Source organism: Cynocephalus volans, chromosome 4, assembly GCF_027409185.1.
Source record: "Cynocephalus volans isolate mCynVol1 chromosome 4, mCynVol1.pri, whole genome shotgun sequence".
Lineage (NCBI taxonomy): Eukaryota > Metazoa > Chordata > Mammalia > Dermoptera > Cynocephalidae > Cynocephalus > Cynocephalus volans.
This window is the reverse complement of record NC_084463.1, coordinates 158,030,067-158,046,315: the sequence shown is the minus strand read 5'-3', so window position 1 is coordinate 158,046,315 and position 16,249 is coordinate 158,030,067. Positions and strand designations below refer to the sequence as shown.

At 49.3% G+C, this 16,249-nt stretch overlaps 1 protein-coding gene across 2 annotated transcripts; it reads left to right on the top strand.

The window, feature by feature from the left end:
• Positions 1-128: 128 nt before the first annotated feature.
• On the top strand, positions 129-16,069 carry GANAB (glucosidase II alpha subunit). 2 transcript variants are annotated; one of them, XM_063093794.1, is made up of 25 exons: positions 129-245; positions 3,063-3,167; positions 3,321-3,429; positions 3,680-3,807; positions 7,132-7,311; positions 7,769-7,834; positions 8,646-8,715; positions 8,889-8,976; positions 9,062-9,158; positions 9,423-9,603; positions 10,221-10,374; positions 10,672-10,907; positions 10,999-11,125; positions 11,233-11,312; positions 11,617-11,760; positions 11,894-11,990; positions 12,352-12,453; positions 12,625-12,868; positions 13,708-13,772; positions 13,942-14,018; positions 14,132-14,206; positions 14,384-14,497; positions 14,620-14,732; positions 14,882-14,982; positions 15,123-16,069. In XM_063093794.1, exons 1-25 carry the CDS (start codon positions 208-210, stop codon positions 15,230-15,232), a joined length of 2,901 nt encoding a protein of 966 aa, XP_062949864.1. In that variant the 5' UTR covers positions 129-207; the 3' UTR covers positions 15,233-16,069. The 2 variants fall into 2 exon arrangements, with proteins under 2 accessions (XP_062949864.1, XP_062949865.1); XM_063093795.1 differs by lacking the exon at positions 7,769-7,834.
• The last annotated feature ends 180 nt before the right edge of the window (positions 16,070-16,249 follow it).

Here is a 16,249-nt window from a genome sequence, read left to right as displayed (position 1 = left end):
CTGGACGTTCCCACCCCTGCCTCAAGCCCCGCCCCTTGCCCTGCCCCCTACGAGCATTTATAGTGCGCACTTCGCCAATGGGACAGGCGCCCTGCTGCTTCCGGCCCGAGTCAATCAGAAAGCCGGAAGGGGCGGGCGCTAAGATACGTGGCTTAGCGCGCGCTGGGGGAGGGGAAGTTCGGGGTCAAGGAGCAAACCCAGCACAAGATGGCGGCGGTAGCGGCAGTGGCAGCGCATAGGAGGCGGTGAGGAGCCCAGAACCTGGGGGCACGCCCAGGACGTCCCTAGACCCCCCAAGTCCCATATCGCTCCTTCCTGTATGTCCTCCTGACACTCTGCCACGTCCGGCCTGGCGAGGACCCTTTGTCCCTCTGGAGGCGGCCTCAGTCGTTTGCAGCCTCCGCTCGGTAGATCCGCCCGACGTTGGGGGCCCTTGTCTCTGGGGCTCCCGGCTCCAGCCCGGAGGCACAAGAGGGCCCCAGCTGTGCTCTCTTCTTGGCCTTGGTCTCTCAGCCGCCTCCTCTGGCGGCTCGCGGCGGTCAACACCGCTGCCTCCTCCCTGCAGTGCGCGGGGCCGTCGGGTGGCGGGTTGGGGGACGACGAGACGCGGCCCGGCCTGGGGGGACGCAGCCTGCTGTTCTGCGGCCCCTCAGGCGGGCTGGAAGCGCCGCAGCGGGCAGTTCCGCGTGCAACTACCCTTCTTGTGGGCTAGTTCAGCGTCCACAGTCGCCTGGCGTGGCTGGGGCAGGATCCAGTAAGTTCAGCCTGCCTGGATGATGTTTCTCAAACACAACATGTGATCGAATGGTTTGGTTCTTGCTCTCTAGTTTATATTGCCGAAAAAAAAGTTTGAAACACATCACCAGTGCCACAAAGGGTTTATCTGGATCTAACGGATGTACTGGGGTAGGAGAGGAGGTACTGTCCCTAGCAGTGAAAAAGGCGTGGATCGTAAACTGAGCTATGTGGAAGCCTGGGATCTGAAACAATAAACGGGTGCAACTTGCCCTGCAGCTCATTCCTGGCTTTGGCTTGTGAACACCTTTTTCAGGATATTCAAGGCATCCCTGAATTCCTAGGGCCTTCCAACAGTTCATATCTGAAGTAATCTTTAGAAAAGCTATCCCCATTAGCATCTCTCCAAACCATTTCATAGACTGTAAATAAGGCTTTAGAGGGTATTTAACTCACTGTACTTCTGATTACTAATGCTTTGGGCAGGTGGACGTGGGGTCAGTGGCTCAGGTTGCCTGCTGCACTTGCTCCCCATGACCTGGACCCCATGCCTTGCTGTTGAGTTTTCTGGTAGCATTTCTTCTGCTTGTTTTGCTAGTACTTATTTCAGCTTGGCCAAGTAAACCACAGTGCCTAGTGTTTTCCTCACTTTTCTGTCTGTACTGGTATGAGTGCTTGTTTTGCACAGTCTTCTGGAGCTGAAGGACTTTCTGTGTTCTGTGATCTTTTTTCTGGTAATTTTCTTTACCTTCAGCTTTCAAGTGGATACTAAGGCTAATGCTAGGTATGGTGTTACCCTATCAAAGACTGCAAAGTTTTATTACTTAGAAGAACGGCCCCCCACCCCCTTCCCATATTTAGAGCACTTCCCAGAGTGTGCTTCTGGACTGCCCACATCAGAGCCACTGGGAGAGCATGTTTAAAATGCAGTGTCTGAGGTTCAGGAGTCTTCATTTAATAAGCACTGCAGGTGATTATTAACACACACTAAAATTTGAGAACCCCTGTTTAGGATTTACTCAGAATGGATGAATATATTCTTCAAACTAACTTGTTTAAATAGGTCTATTAGTCCCTTGTCTGTCATTTGATAGTACGTTGGAGAAGTGACAGTTTGTGATAACCTTCTTGTGGTGATGAGACAGGCCTCAATGAGACAGGCCCAGTTTATCCGGCTAGTGATTACTGTGCTGTGTTGTGAATCATGGTGAGGTACATGGGCCCCAGAGTTAGGCAGAATTGGGTTCAGTCCCAGTTTTATCCCTTACTAGATGTTTGTCTTTGGATGAATTGTTGAACCTTTTATGCCTCAATTTTCCCATCTGGGAAAAAACCCTAACCCCACATTCACCAAGATAACAATGAATGAAAGGAAAAGAGGTAGTGTGTGTAAAGAAGTGGTTCTGAACCCTGGTTGCCCATTAGTGTTGTTTAGGGAGCTTTGAAAAACTCTGGCACCCAGACCCCACTTCAGACCAATTTAATCAAAATCTTTGCAGGTGAGACCAGGGCATTGATAGTTTTAAAAACTGCAGGCAGAGTTGAAAACTAGGGATATGAAGCAGTTAGCCAGGCCCTGAGGAGTGCATTAGGGCTCAATACATTTTAACTACTGTTACTCTTTTCAGTCTCAGGTAGTGATGGTGGTGATTTGGGTTTTTCTGGGAGTTTTTGTTTTGACAGCTAGCCAGTACAGGGATTGAACCCTGGACCTTGGTGTTACCAGTACCACATTCTAACCAACTGAACTAAGTGGCCAGCCCTAGTGATTTGTTTTGAAGACCCAGAAATGGAGGTCAGAGGGGCAGGATGCCTAGAGGGAAGTTAGGACTCTATGAACTGTGACCAGTAGGCTAGCTGAGGATACATCTTTCTTTCTTTCTTTTTTTTTTTTTTTTAAGTTGAAGGTACATCTTTAACTTCTTAACTGTGTAGCTCCACCGAATGCCTTGCCCATAGAAAGGCATAGCTTGCTTTGTTTCTCTGTTCCACACATGCTACCACCATTTCCTCTGGGACTGGCTGTTACTGCTACTTTCCTCTGAGAGGCTGATGTAACCAGAGTCAATACCAGGGCCTCTGAAGACCAAAGATTCTTTGTCCATTTCATCTGCCTTTTGAAGGGAAGATGTGTGAGACAACTCCTCAGACCTGACCCTAACCCCATGTCCACTCTTCCTTCTTTACTATTTAATGTGATTCCATCTTTCTTTCCTCTTTCTTGAGCTGTGTTCTAGGGCTATGACAGGAAGAGGTCTTTCCTTCTGAAGGTGGGGCCCTTCCTGACCCGCATGTGATTATTCTTTGTTTGTCCTTTTTCTCTTCAGGTCTTGGGCAGGTCTGGTACTGGCTTGTTTTGGGTTCTGCCTAGGGATTACCCTTGCTGTGGATAGAAGCAACTTTAAGACCTGTGAAGAGAGTTCCTTCTGCAAGTATGATATTTCTGGGAGAGTGGGATGGAAAGTAGGGTAATGTGGGAGGTGTCTGTGGCAGATGGGATAGCCTCAGGACACTGCAGGTGATAGAGGGACCTAGGGATATTGGGGTGCTCTCCCACCTTACTTCCCAACTGTTCTACTTGGTAGGCGGCAGCGAAGCATACGACCAGGCCTCTCTCCATACCGAGCCTTGCTGGATTCTCTGCAGCTTGGTCCTGATGCCCTCACAGTCCATCTGATTCATGAGGTTACCAAGGTCAGGAGAGACAAGGAAGAGTGTGGTGGGGATGGGGAAATGACTGAGGGGTAATTAGGAAATGTGGAACCTGTAGCCAACATCTTGTTGCAGCCTAATCTTAGAACTCTTGCTTTGTGAAGAAATCTCATCTCAGGTCCCTTAGGCAAAGGGCTCAAAGGAGGAGACCTCACAGGAGGGAATGAGTACAGAGGACATTTCATGGTATATCCCCTCTCCTTTCTCCACATCCAAACCTCTGTCCCCACAGGTGTTACTGGTGTTGGAGCTCCAGGGGCTTCAAAAGAACATGACTCGGATAAGGATCGATGAGCTGGAGGCCCGGCGGCCCCGATACCGTGTGCCAGATGTTTTGGTGGCTGATCCTCCCACAGCTCGGTAAATTTTTCCTGAGAAACATGTCTGTCTCCATGGCCTTTTTCTCCTTCCTAATAAACCTTTCTTTGATGGCTGACTTTCTTTCCCATATTAGCGTAATAACTGACTAGCTCCCCACCACTCTCCTCAGCCTTTTCCCATCTTTTCCTCTGTTTCCTTTACTTTCTCTTTCACCCTTCATATTCATTCATTCATCAGACAGGTATTGCTTCCTCTTCTGTGCCAGGCCTGGGCTAGATGCTGGTGATAGAAGAGGAAATAAACAAGGCACAGATCTTGCTTTCTAGGAATACTCTATCTCCCTGTTTCATTCATTTCTTTTTTTTTTTTTTTTAAAAGATGAGTGGTAAGAGGATCTTAACCCTTGACTTGGTGTTGTCAGCACCACGCTCAGCCAGTGAGCTAACCAGCCATCCCTATATGGGATCCGAATCCGTGGCCTTGGTGTTATCAGCACTGCACTCTCCCGAGTGAGCCACGGGCCGGCCCTATTTCATTCATTTCTTGCTTAATTTTCTTTTCTTTTCTCTCTCCCTTCCTTCCTCCTTCCCTCCCTCCCTCCCTTCCTTCCCTTCTTTCCCTTCCTTTCTTCTTTCTTTCTTTCCTTCCTTCCTTCCTTCCTTCTTTTTTCTCAGATAATCAGAATAGGATTACTCAAATTCTTTAGTCATGACACACTGCCAGCATTGTTCCGTGTGAGGCTCTCTCTTAGGTACTTAATTCAGAAAGTAATGTAATAAACCCTCCACCCAGGAGCCGGCCTGTGGTTCACTTGGGAGAGTGTGGTGCTGATAACATCAAGGCCGCGGGTTCAGATCCCTATATAGGGATGGCCAGTTAGCTCAGTTTGGAAAGTGTGGTGCTGACAACACCAAGGGTTAAGATCCTCTTACTGGTCATCTTTAAAAAAAACAAAACAAAACCCTCCACCCTATAAACCTGTAAACTCACCACCCAACCCAACCATATACTTCACTGTCCTATACCCCTGACTCCCCCAGAGGTGATCCTTATTCCAAATAATGATCTTTCTTTGCTGTTCTTACAGTTAAATCATGTATGTATGTATACACGTATACGTATACATATTTGTATATATGTGCCTAAGCAATAAATTATGTGGTTTTGTTTGTTTTTTGAGCTTATAGGGAAAGTATCTTAGCAAATGTAGTATTCTGGGATTTCCTTTTTTCTCATAACTTTATTTAATTCTGTTACATATAGCTCTAGTTCATTCATTTTTACTGCTATGTAATATTATGTTGTTTGAATATACCCCAACTTATCCATTTCTGTGTTGAGGCTGGCTGGTTATCTCAGTTAGAGTGCAGTGTTATAACACCAAGGTCAAGGGTTCAGATCCCCTTACCTGCGGCCACCAAACGACCACCACAACAAAAAAACAAAACCATTTCTATGTTGATAGGCACCTTGGATTGTTCCAGTGTTTTGCTGTCCACAGTGTTAGCATAAATATTCTTGTACATGTCTTCTGTTTTCCTTGTATAGGAGTTTCTCTTTGGTGTATAGCCAGGAGAGGAGCTGCAGGGTTGTAGAATGTAGAGATGACCAACTTTCCAAGATAAAGCCAAACTGGTTTACCGATTTATACTTCCACTGACAGTTTATAAGTGGCTTCATTGAGTTGCATCCTCTGCAGCACTTGGTGCTGTTGGACTTAATTTTTATCAATAGAATAGGTATAAATGATACCACATGGTGATCTTGGCTTGGTTGTCTTTCCCAGTTTATTACTGAGATTGAACATTTCTTCATGTTTGTCATTCTGGTTTACTAGTCTGTGAAATGGCAGTTACAATTTATGCCCATTCTTCATGTTGTTTGTTCTTATTGATTTATAGAATTCATTAGATAGTATTTTTTTTTTTTTTTTTTTTGTCTTTTTTGAGACCGGCCACACTGCGCTCAGCCAGTGAGTGCACCGGCCATCCCTATATAGGATCCGAACCCATGGCGGGAGCGCTGCTGTGCTCCCAGCGCCGCACCCGCCCGAGTGCGCCACGGGGCCGGCCCTAGATAGTCTTAATACTGATTCTTTATCACTTATATGTGTCACAGCTGTCTTTTTTCAGGTCGTAGCTTATCTTCTTACTTTCCTAAAGGTGTCTTTTAAAAAAATTAAATATTTAGGGCCGGCCCGTGGCTCACTCGGTAGAGTGCGGTGCTGATAACACCAAGGCCATGGGTTCGGATCCTATATAGGGATGGCCGGTTTGCTCACTGGCTGAGCGTGGTGCTGACAACACCAAGCCAAGGATTGAGATCCCCTTACTGGTCATCTTTTTTAAAAAAAAAAATTAAATATTTTATTTTAGAATAGTTTTAGATTTATAGGAAAGTTACAAGAATATTATGAAATTTCCTGTATACCCTGCACCTAGTTTCCCCATTGTTAACGTTACTGTGGTTCATTTGTCATACCTAATGAATTGATAATCATATGTTATTATTAGCTAAACTCCATATTTTACTTAGGTTTTCTTAGTTTTTAGCTAATGTTCTTTTTCTATTCAGGATCCCATCCGGAATACCCTATTATGTTTAGTTGTCATGTCTTCTTAGGCTCCTCTAGACTGAGACTGTTTCTCAGAGTTTTCTTATTCTTGGTGATCATACAGCTGTCTTTTGATAAATAGAAATTCTTGATTTTAATGTTGTTAGATATGTCTGTCTTTTTTGACCTTGGTGTTATCAGTACCACACTCTCTCAAGTGAGCTAATTGGCCATCTCCGGATGTATTTGTCTTCTAGCTTCTGGTGTTAGCGTTTTCTGTGTTGTGTTTAAATAATCCTTCTCTATATCAAGGTCAGAAAAATATTTGTTTATATTTTCTTCTGAAACTTTTACTTTTAAGCCTGGCCAGTTAGCTCAGTTGGTTAGAGAGTGTTGCTGATAACATCAGGGTCCAGAGTTCGATCCCTGTACCAGCCAAAAAATAAAAAAATAAATAAAGCTTTTATTTTTAAATTTTAAGTAATAATCTTTCTGGAGTTGGTATTTTGTATCTGGTATGAGGTAGGAACACAATACGATTTTTTTCCTGTATGGAAAATCTGTTTTTCCTACTCCGTTATTCAGTCCTCCTTTTTTCACTCATCTGCCACATGCCTCTGTTACACTTGAGAGTTCTAAGTATGCTTGGGTCTATTTCTGGGCTCTTTGTTTGGTTCCTTTGGTCAATTTGTCTATCTCTGCACTATTACCACACTGCCTGTATCTCTTAGCAGGTCCTTCCTTCTTCTGAAGTGTCATGACCCTTGGCCCTTTACATTTCCTTATATTTGTTTTGTTCTCTTTCCCAGGCTTTCTGTCTCTGGCCGTGATGACAACAGCGTGGAGCTAACGATGGCTGAGGGACCCTATAAAATCATCTTGACGGCCCGGCCGTTTCGCCTTGATCTGCTAGAGGACCGCAGCCTTCTGCTCAGTGTCAATGCTCGAGGACTGCTGGAATTTGAGCATCAGAGGGCCCCCAGGGTCTCGTGAGTACAGGGGTTGGGATTGCAGGGAACCTAGTGTGAAAGAGCCCAGGGGTGTTGTAAGTCTGGTTCTGGGTTCCTGGGAGGAGACAGAGTAGCAGGACAGCAAGGTAGGGGCTGCAGGCTGGGAGAAGCTGTCTATCAGGGAGGGTAGGAACCAGTCCTGGGTTGCAGTTTTCTCCATTTCCTGAACAGACCAGGAGGCAGTCACTTTTGTCCCTGGGCTGTACCCTGAGCACCTCCTCTGGGGGGCCTGCTTAGGTCTGCCTCTCCCTCTTCCCCTTCTCACATCATCATATTTCCCAGATTTATTTTATTTTCTTTCTTTTTATTTTTTATTGTTTTGGTTTCTTTTCCCCCACCTCTGGAAGTTTGTCGACTGAAACTCACTTTTATGTTTCTGTTTTTGTGTTGGTTTTGTGCCTCCTTTTCCCCTTCCCTACATCTCCTCCTGCCCCAGTTTCTCGGATAAAGTTAGTCTCACGCTCGGTAGCATGTGGGATAAGATCAAGAACCTTTTCTCTAGGTAAATCCATGGCCACTGGTACTGTATCTGTTCCTCTGCCCTCACCTACCCTTCACTCTGGCCCTCAGGGGAAGGTGCCCCACACCCTTCCATGCCCTTCCTCATCCCCCCCCAACCCCCCCCCCCCCAGCTATGTGGTATCTGATTCCTGGTTCCCTATTCCCTTGGCTGGGAGTCCCCTTAGAGAAGGAAGACAAAATGTTGTAAGTCCTTAAGGAATGTAGGGAGCTCTTTGCTTTGCCAAGGGGTGGAAAGATGCTGTCTATTGCTGAGGTTCCTGGCTCTCTGCTGGAGTACAGCTGAGGTTCTTGGCAGAACTGCCTTCCAGCTGCCTTTGAACGTATTCTTGGGCAGAACCTCCTGAAATCCCTCTGATATCTGTAGAGGCTTGGTATGGTACATGCCTTTGCAAAACCCTTGTGTCAGGCCAGGAGGCTGAGGCTTGGTGAGGGCCGTTGGGGCCTGAGTGTCTCAGTGGAGGCAGCAGGATCAGGACTGGTATTCAGAACCCAGGCCCTTGAACCATTTTGCCTGTCTCTTCTGGGACATTGGCAGAGGCTGGTGACTTGGGCCTGTGTAGAAGGCACTTCCTGGTGGCACTTACTCCTCACTTCCTTTCTCATTTCTTTCCCCATCCTTTGCAAACTTTCTTGCTCACTGGGTGTCCCTCTCCATGCTTTAACATTCAGTCCCTTCCTCTAGTGCCTTCGTTCCTTTGGACCCTTGGCTCTCTATTCCCCTACCCCTCCTTCCACTAGCCCCTCGTCCCTGCCCCCTCTGGATTGGAGCAGACAGCTCTCCTACCTTCCAGGCAAGGATCAAAAGACCCAGCTGAGGGCGATGGGGCCCAGCCCGAGGAAACACCTGGGGATGGTGACAAGGCAAGTTGGAGGGGGTGGGTGGGTGGAAGATAGGGCCGGCTGGGAGGCTGGCGGGGAAAGACCACAGAAACTTGAGATGACTCTCGCCATCAGGGATGGGATTTAGGAAACGGGAGTGGGGAAGAGAGAGAACTGGTGTATGCTTGGGTAGTGGTCCACTTTTCTCCTTACAGCCAGAGGAGACCCAGGGGAAGGCAGAAAAAGATGAGCCAGGAGCCTGGGAGGAGACATTCAAAACTCACTTTGACAGCAAGCCATATGGTAAGGGGCTGGGAGAGCCTTGGGCAGGGATGGTGAGAGTCCTTGCCAAGCAAGCTCTGGAGCTTTTCCTTTGCTTTTCTTCCAGGCCCCATGTCTGTGGGTTTAGACTTCTCGCTGCCAGGCATGGAGTATGTGTATGGGATCCCTGAGCATGCAGACAACCTGAGGCTGAAGGTCACTGAGTGAGTTTCATGGTGACATCAGGATCTCGCGGGGAGGAAGGGGCAGGGAGAAGTAAGGGTTTGGGTGAGGTGTGCGTGCAGATTGGATTCTCAGACCAGCATGGATCACTTCCTGTGCCTGGATCATCTTTGGTGATTAGAAGATTCTTGTTTGAGAAAGGGCAGAGGAGCCAGTTCTCATTTCTCACCTGTACCTATGGGGTAAGGGTTATACATGCTGCAGCCTGGGCCATCATTAGTCCACATGTGTCTGTCTGCCTGCAGGGGGGGAGAGCCATATCGTCTCTACAATTTGGATGTGTTCCAGTATGAGCTGTACAACCCCATGGCCCTGTATGGATCTGTGCCTGTGCTCCTGGCGCATAACCCTCAGCGTGACTTGGGCATCTTCTGGCTCAATGCCGCAGAGACCTGGGTGGATATATCCTCCAACACTGCGGGGAAGGTAAGAGCACCGGCACAGGGAGGAAGGAGGTGGTAAGGCTTCCAGGCCTTGAGACAAATGGGCTTTACCTTTGAAGAGGCTTAGGCTAGGGCCCTTAACTTTGAAGAGGCTGGTGGGATAGCCTCTTTGGGGACTGGGTGAGAGAAGGGGCCTTGGGCCTTGTGAGCAGCATTTGAGTGCCCCACTCACTCCCTGAAGACACACCCTCACAGGGAAGGCATTGCCCTTTCTGGATGGAAGAGATATACTTATTGTCAGTGCATTGTGTACGAGGCACTGTTCTAGGTGCTGGGGATATAGTGCTAAGTGAGCTGGAAAGGCCCTCACTCTCAGGGAGGAAGGCAGACACTAAACAGGTAACAGAGAAGGCAAGATGAGTTCAGGGGTGGTGAGTGCTAACAGAGCAATCAAACAGTCACGCGGTGGGGGTCGGGCAGTGCTGCTTAAGACAGTGGGGTCCAGGAAAGCCTCAGTGAAGAGGCAATGTTTAATCTCAGACCAAAGTGACTGATTAGGAGCCAGCTGTGTGAGGACTCTGAGGAGAAAATTGCTGTTTTTGTCTTTGGGTTTGAAAATGAGAGGGCGGGTGTCTGACCTCTCTCTGGTCCCCTGTACAGACCCTGTTTGGGAAGATGCTGGACTACCTGCAGGGCTCTGGGGAGACCCCACAGACGGATGTTCACTGGATGTCAGAGAGTGGCATCATCGATGTCTTCCTGATGCTTGGGCCCTCCATCTCTGACATCTTCCGTCAGTATGCTAGTCTCACAGGTACATGGTGTCCCCACTCTGTCAGCCGACAGCCTCATTCTTCTGCCCTTGTCGTTGTCATCTTTGTTTTTTTTGCGGGGGGTGGCTGGCCAGTATGGGGATCCGAATGGCCCTTGTCTTTTTGAGACGGGTGATTCAATGCATTTTCAGAAGTCTTGCTCCCCCAGCCTGTTTTCTATCCCTGTACCCTTCAGCTTCCCTCTAGTTTACAAGCCTCCCTCAATTTCTGGGTGTCCCTCTTGGCCCCAGGTTGGGCTTGATCCCCATGATGACCCCCATCTCTCAATGAACCTGCAGGGACCCAGGCATTGCCCCCACTCTTCTCCCTCGGCTACCACCAGAGCCGCTGGAACTACCGGGACGAGGCTGATGTACTAGAAGTGGATCAGGGCTTCGATGATCACAACCTGCCCTGCGATGTCATCTGGCTGGACATCGAACATGCTGATGGCAAGCGGTACTTCACCTGGGACCTCAGCCGCTTCCCTCAGCCCCTTACCATGCTCAAGCATTTGGCCTCCAAGAGACGGAAGGTAAGAGGGCTACAGCCATGGTTGGTCTTTTCAGGATGAGGCTGAGATGTAATCCCTGAAGAGCTCTGATCACCGTGTTTCTGGCCCCCAGCTAGTGACCATTGTGGACCCCCACATCAAGGTGGTCTCTGGCTACCGAGTTCACGAAGAGCTGCAGAACCTGGGGCTATACGTTAAAACTCGGGATGGCTCTGACTATGAAGGCTGGTGCTGGCCAGGTAGGGAGGCCCAGAATTGAGGGAGAGGAAATTGGGAGGCCAGGGAGGTAGAAATGGTAGCTCTTTTGCCCCTTAGGGCATTTACAGCTACCCTTAACATGTCCCAGGCTCAGCTGGTTACCCTGACTTCACTAATCCCGCGATGAGGGCCTGGTGGGCTAACATGTTCAGCTTTGACAATTACGAGGTAGGGAAGACCTCTTCCCCGTGACTTGTACCTGTGTTTACCACTGCCTGCCTGAATCTTTCTCTGCTTGCCAGCCGTATTTTGGCTAGTTGCCTATAATGCATTGGGGGAGGTCAAGGTTTTGGATCCCCTCACTGGCCAGCTGCCAAAAAAAAAAAAAAAAAAAGTACCAGGGGTCCTTGATGATCCTGGGAAGGCCCTGAAAAATGCCCCTTTCTAGATTCCTAGGAGCTCTCTGCTCTAACACCATTTGTCTTCTTCCTCCCTCTGTTCTTTTGTCCCCATTTTCTGCCTATGTTTGCAGGGCTCAGCTCCCAACCTCTATGTCTGGAATGACATGAATGAACCGTCTGTGTTCAATGGTCCTGAGGTCACCATGCTCAAAGATGCTCGGCATTATGGGGACTGGGAGCACCGGGATGTGCATAACATCTATGGTCTCTATGTGGTAAGGGGCTGAGAGAGGAGAGTTGGCGGAAAGAGTGAAAACGGGGCCCAGAGACTGAGGACCAGGGAACTTGCAACAGATGATAGCTGGCTTTTGCTCCTCACTACCCGTCTCCTGTCCTCTTCCCACCCAGCAAATGGCGACTGCTGATGGGCTGACACTGCGCTCCGGGGGTGTAGAACGCCCCTTTGTCCTGAGCAGGGCTGTCTTCTCTGGCTCCCAGCGCTTTGGTAAGACTTGGAGAGTGGAGCTGTAGCAGAACGATGTGAAGGCCTGATGGCAGGAGCCATGGGCCTCAGCAGAACAATGTGAAGGCCTGATGGCAGGAGCCATGGGCCTGGCTCTCTGAGAAATCTATCCATGTGGCTGTCAGAGTTCTGAGAACTGCACGCTGCATCCTCCCAGCTGTGCGCTTTGAGGGGAGCCAGGGAGTGGGAGGTCTGGTCCCCATTCAAGTGTTCTTGTGAATTCTGCCGTCTTCTGCAGGGTCCCTGGGATCCACAGAGCAGACATGGCAGGTCAGAGAAGTTAGCTATATAAAGGCTGAGCCCCTTTACTGTGTGCAAACTCCCTCCCTCTTGTCTTCCTCAGGAGCCGTGTGGACAGGGGACAACACTGCTGAGTGGGACCATTTAAAGATCTCTATCCCTATGTGTCTCAGCTTCGGACTGGTGGGACTTTCCTTCTGTGGGGGTAAGAGGGGAGGAATTTGGGGTCTTGGTTTGGTGGGAGAGTGGCAAAGTAGAGGGCACAGGACCTAGGCATGAGCAAAGAGCCGAGAGTCCAGAGTGGGGCCTTGGGAAGCTTCTCAGGCAGCATCTCCCCTTCATCCTGTTTTCTAACCTGCTTCTTTCCCTCTCCCAGCGGATGTGGGCGGCTTCTTCAAAAACCCAGAGCCAGAGCTGCTTGTACGCTGGTACCAAATGGGTGCCTACCAGCCATTCTACCGGTCACATGCCCACATGGATACTGGGCGGCGGGAGCCATGGCTGTTACCATCTCAGTACCATGACATAATCCGAGATGCCTTGGGCCAGCGATATTCCTTACTGCCCTTCTGGTACACCCTCTTCTATCAGGCGCATCGTGAAGGGATTCCTGTCATGAGGTGAGGCATTCAGTTGGATCTGTGTAGAATGTGCTGAGGTGGCTGGGGGATGTTAGGGACTAAGCTGCATCTGTGGGCCTCTTTCTTCATTTGCCAGGGCCTTATAAAGAAGGGAATCTGATTTCAATGTCAAGAGTGAAGTGGGGGCTGGCCAGTGGCTCACTTGGGAGAGTGTGGTGCAGATAACACCAAGGTCAAGAGTAGAGATTCCCCTTATCAGCCAGCTGCCAAAAAAAAAAGTGAAGGGGAGACTAACGTGGGTGAATAATAGAATTAAACACTTAAAGGAAATTGCCAACAGCAACACAGTAAGCATTAGGTGGTCACAAAAAGCCTTTTTGAGTAGAAGGCCATGTGAGATGATGCCTGAATGATGAGTGAGACAGACTTGATCTGGAGAAAGAATGTTCCAAGCAGAGACAGCAAGTGCAAAAGTTCTAAATTGGAAGTGAGTTTGATGTGTTCTGGGAATAGAAAAAAGCCAGTATGTCTTGGGGAAGGAATCAGAGGGACAGGTAGGAATTGAGATTAGAGAGGAAAATATGATCTGATCCTGGAGGGCCTTGCAATGAAGTGTGCGAGGAGGCCACTGGAAGGCTGCTGTGCGGAAGTGTGAAGAAGGAGCAGGGGAGAAGAGGCAGAAGGTGGGTTAGGACGTTAAATGACAACCAAGATTGGGTTGCATAGCTGAAGCTGAGGCCTGAACCCTGACCCAACTGTCTGGCTGCAAGCTCCTGGGTCCTACCCCTGTACTGTTCTCACTGCCAATTCTTGGGGAGCATGTTTGACTTCTGCTGAGACTGTAGATGTCTCCCTTTCTTGTCTTGCTTCCTTCCTAGGCCTCTTTGGGTGCAGTATCCTCAGGATGTGACCACTTTCAGTATAGATGATCAGTTCCTGCTTGGTGAGAAATGGGGTTGGGGTAGGGCTGAGAAGCACCTGTGGGAGCTGTCTGCAGATGCCCAGGGAGGGAGAAGTGAGTGAGGCTGGTGGTGCGAGGGGGCAGGCACTTTGGTGCTCCTTGGTCTGGGAACTGATCTCCTCAGTTCAGATTTGATTCTGGTGTGTTTTAGGGGATGCATTGCTGGTTCACCCTGTGTCAGATTCTGGGGCCCATGGTGTGCAGGTCTATCTGCCTGGCCAAGGGGAGGTGAGTTACAGAGGGTGTGGTGAGGAAAGTCTATGGAAACCAAAGGAGGGAAACAGGTTGGGGCTCCTGTGCACTTGAGTGACCCAGTGACTTATCTCTTCTGTCACCCACAGGTGTGGTATGACATTCAAAGCTACCAGAAGTATCATGGTCCCCAGACCTTGTACCTGCCTGTAACTCTAAGCAGTGTGAGTATGCCTGCCCCAGCTGCCAGCTCTGTGTGCCTGTAGGTGTCCAGAAGGGGAGAGTATGTGTGTTTTGGGGTCCAGTACCTAATTGGGCACAGATGGGCAAGAGCAAAAGATGCTGTGGGGCCCAAGGCTGGACAAGGCGACAACTTCATTCCAGCACTGCTCTTGCCCTAGATCCCTGTGTTCCAGCGTGGAGGGACAATTGTGCCTCGATGGATGCGAGTACGGCGTTCTTCAGAGTGTATGAAGGATGACCCCATCACTCTCTTCGTTGCACTCAGCCCCCAGGTGAGTGCACAGGCAGGGAAATTCCTCACCCATCTGCTACCTTCCTAGGACTCAGTCCCCTGGGGATATGCCCCTCTCCCCCTCTTGGGTTCAGGTGCTCAGTTGTCCCATTTCCTGCTCAGGGTACAGCCCAAGGAGAGCTCTATCTGGATGATGGGCACACGTTCAGCTATCAGACTCGTCATGAGTTCCTGCTGCGTCAGTTCTCATTCTCTGGCAACACACTTGTCTCCAGGTAAAGGGGTACCCATTCTTCCTCGGCAGCCTCTGGAGGGCGCTTACTGTTCACTGCGCTCTTGTTTCACATCCTGACCTTGCTTTGGGTCTTCTTCCTTCTGCTCTGACGTTTTTTCCCCTAATGGGCATCTGCTTTTGCCCCTCCAGCTCAGCAGACCCCAAAGGCCACTTTGAAACACCAATCTGGATTGAGCGGGTGGTGATAATAGGGGCTGGAAAGCCAGCAGCTGTGGTACTCCAGACAAAAGGTGAGTGACTGATCTGGCCCCCAGGATATGGAAAGAGGGGAAGCAGGGGCAGGGTTGTGGATGGCTCTTTCTGTAGGAAAGTAGTTGCTATGCTATAGCCTATTGCTATGACTATGGCACTCTTTTTCTTCCTCCCCCAGGATCTCCTGAAAGCCGCCTGTCCTTCCAGCATGACCCTGAGACCTCTGTGTTGGTCCTGCGTAAGCCTGGTGTTAATGTGGCATCCGACTGGAGTATTCACCTGCGATAACCCAAGGGATGTTCTGGGTTGGGGGGAGGGATGCAGTGGTGATGAGAATTAATCTTTTTCTGCCTTGGAATTTGATCCTCCCCAGACTTCACCTTTCTTATCCCAAGACCCGATGCTACCAGCATCTGGGCAGGATGACAGGGCTGTCTCTGGGCTCCAAATTCCCCTTGTGATCTCCTGACCTTTCCCACTTTGTTGATACCATGCCTTTCCCTTTATTACCTCAGCATTCAGTTGCTCTAACTAGAGCACGTTCACTTGTGAAGACCTGGGGACCACAGGGCCCTTGCCTCCGCTTCTCTTTCCCTTCATTGGGAGCCCTGAATCTCCCCCAGACCGTATCCATTATGCCTCCTGTGTATTGATACCATTTCTCAGACAAAGATGAGGGCAATGAGCTTTAGGGCTTCTTTCCTTCTTCCCCTTCCATCCCCACCAAACTGCTCTCCCTTTATTTCTTCCTCCTGGCTCTACCCTGTCAGCCCTCCCCTTTTTATGCTCCCCTTTTTATGCTACGCGGATACACTGGGACCACCCCTTACCTGATAAGGGACGAATGGATCAAAGGAGCAATCTTTCCCTCTCCCTGATTGCTTTTAGAGCTGCTGCAGTTCCGACAGGGGCAGTTCTACCTACCCTGTCCCTTGGGGGAAAGAAGTTTCCACACCTCCTTAAGAGGGAATGGACATTAAACTTCTTTTGCCCCCTTCACAACTCCTTGAGGGGCATTCAAGATGGGTAAATCATTCGTGGTTTCATTGAATCACGGTCACCTGTATTTATTGCTGGGAGGAAGCTGAGGGTGGGGGGAGATGATCATGTGTGCCTAAGGTTGGCCTGAAGCCCTGGGTGGGGGGTGGGGAAGGACTAATGGGGTACCAGGGGGAATATTTGTGGAAATTTTTTTTTTACTTCCTCTTGGCACCCAGCTGTGACAGGTTTTGATAAAAGGAGAACCAATAAAGGGATAAACCATAAGTAAGTGTTGGGTGTCTGGATTCTAGTTCTAGTCTGAGT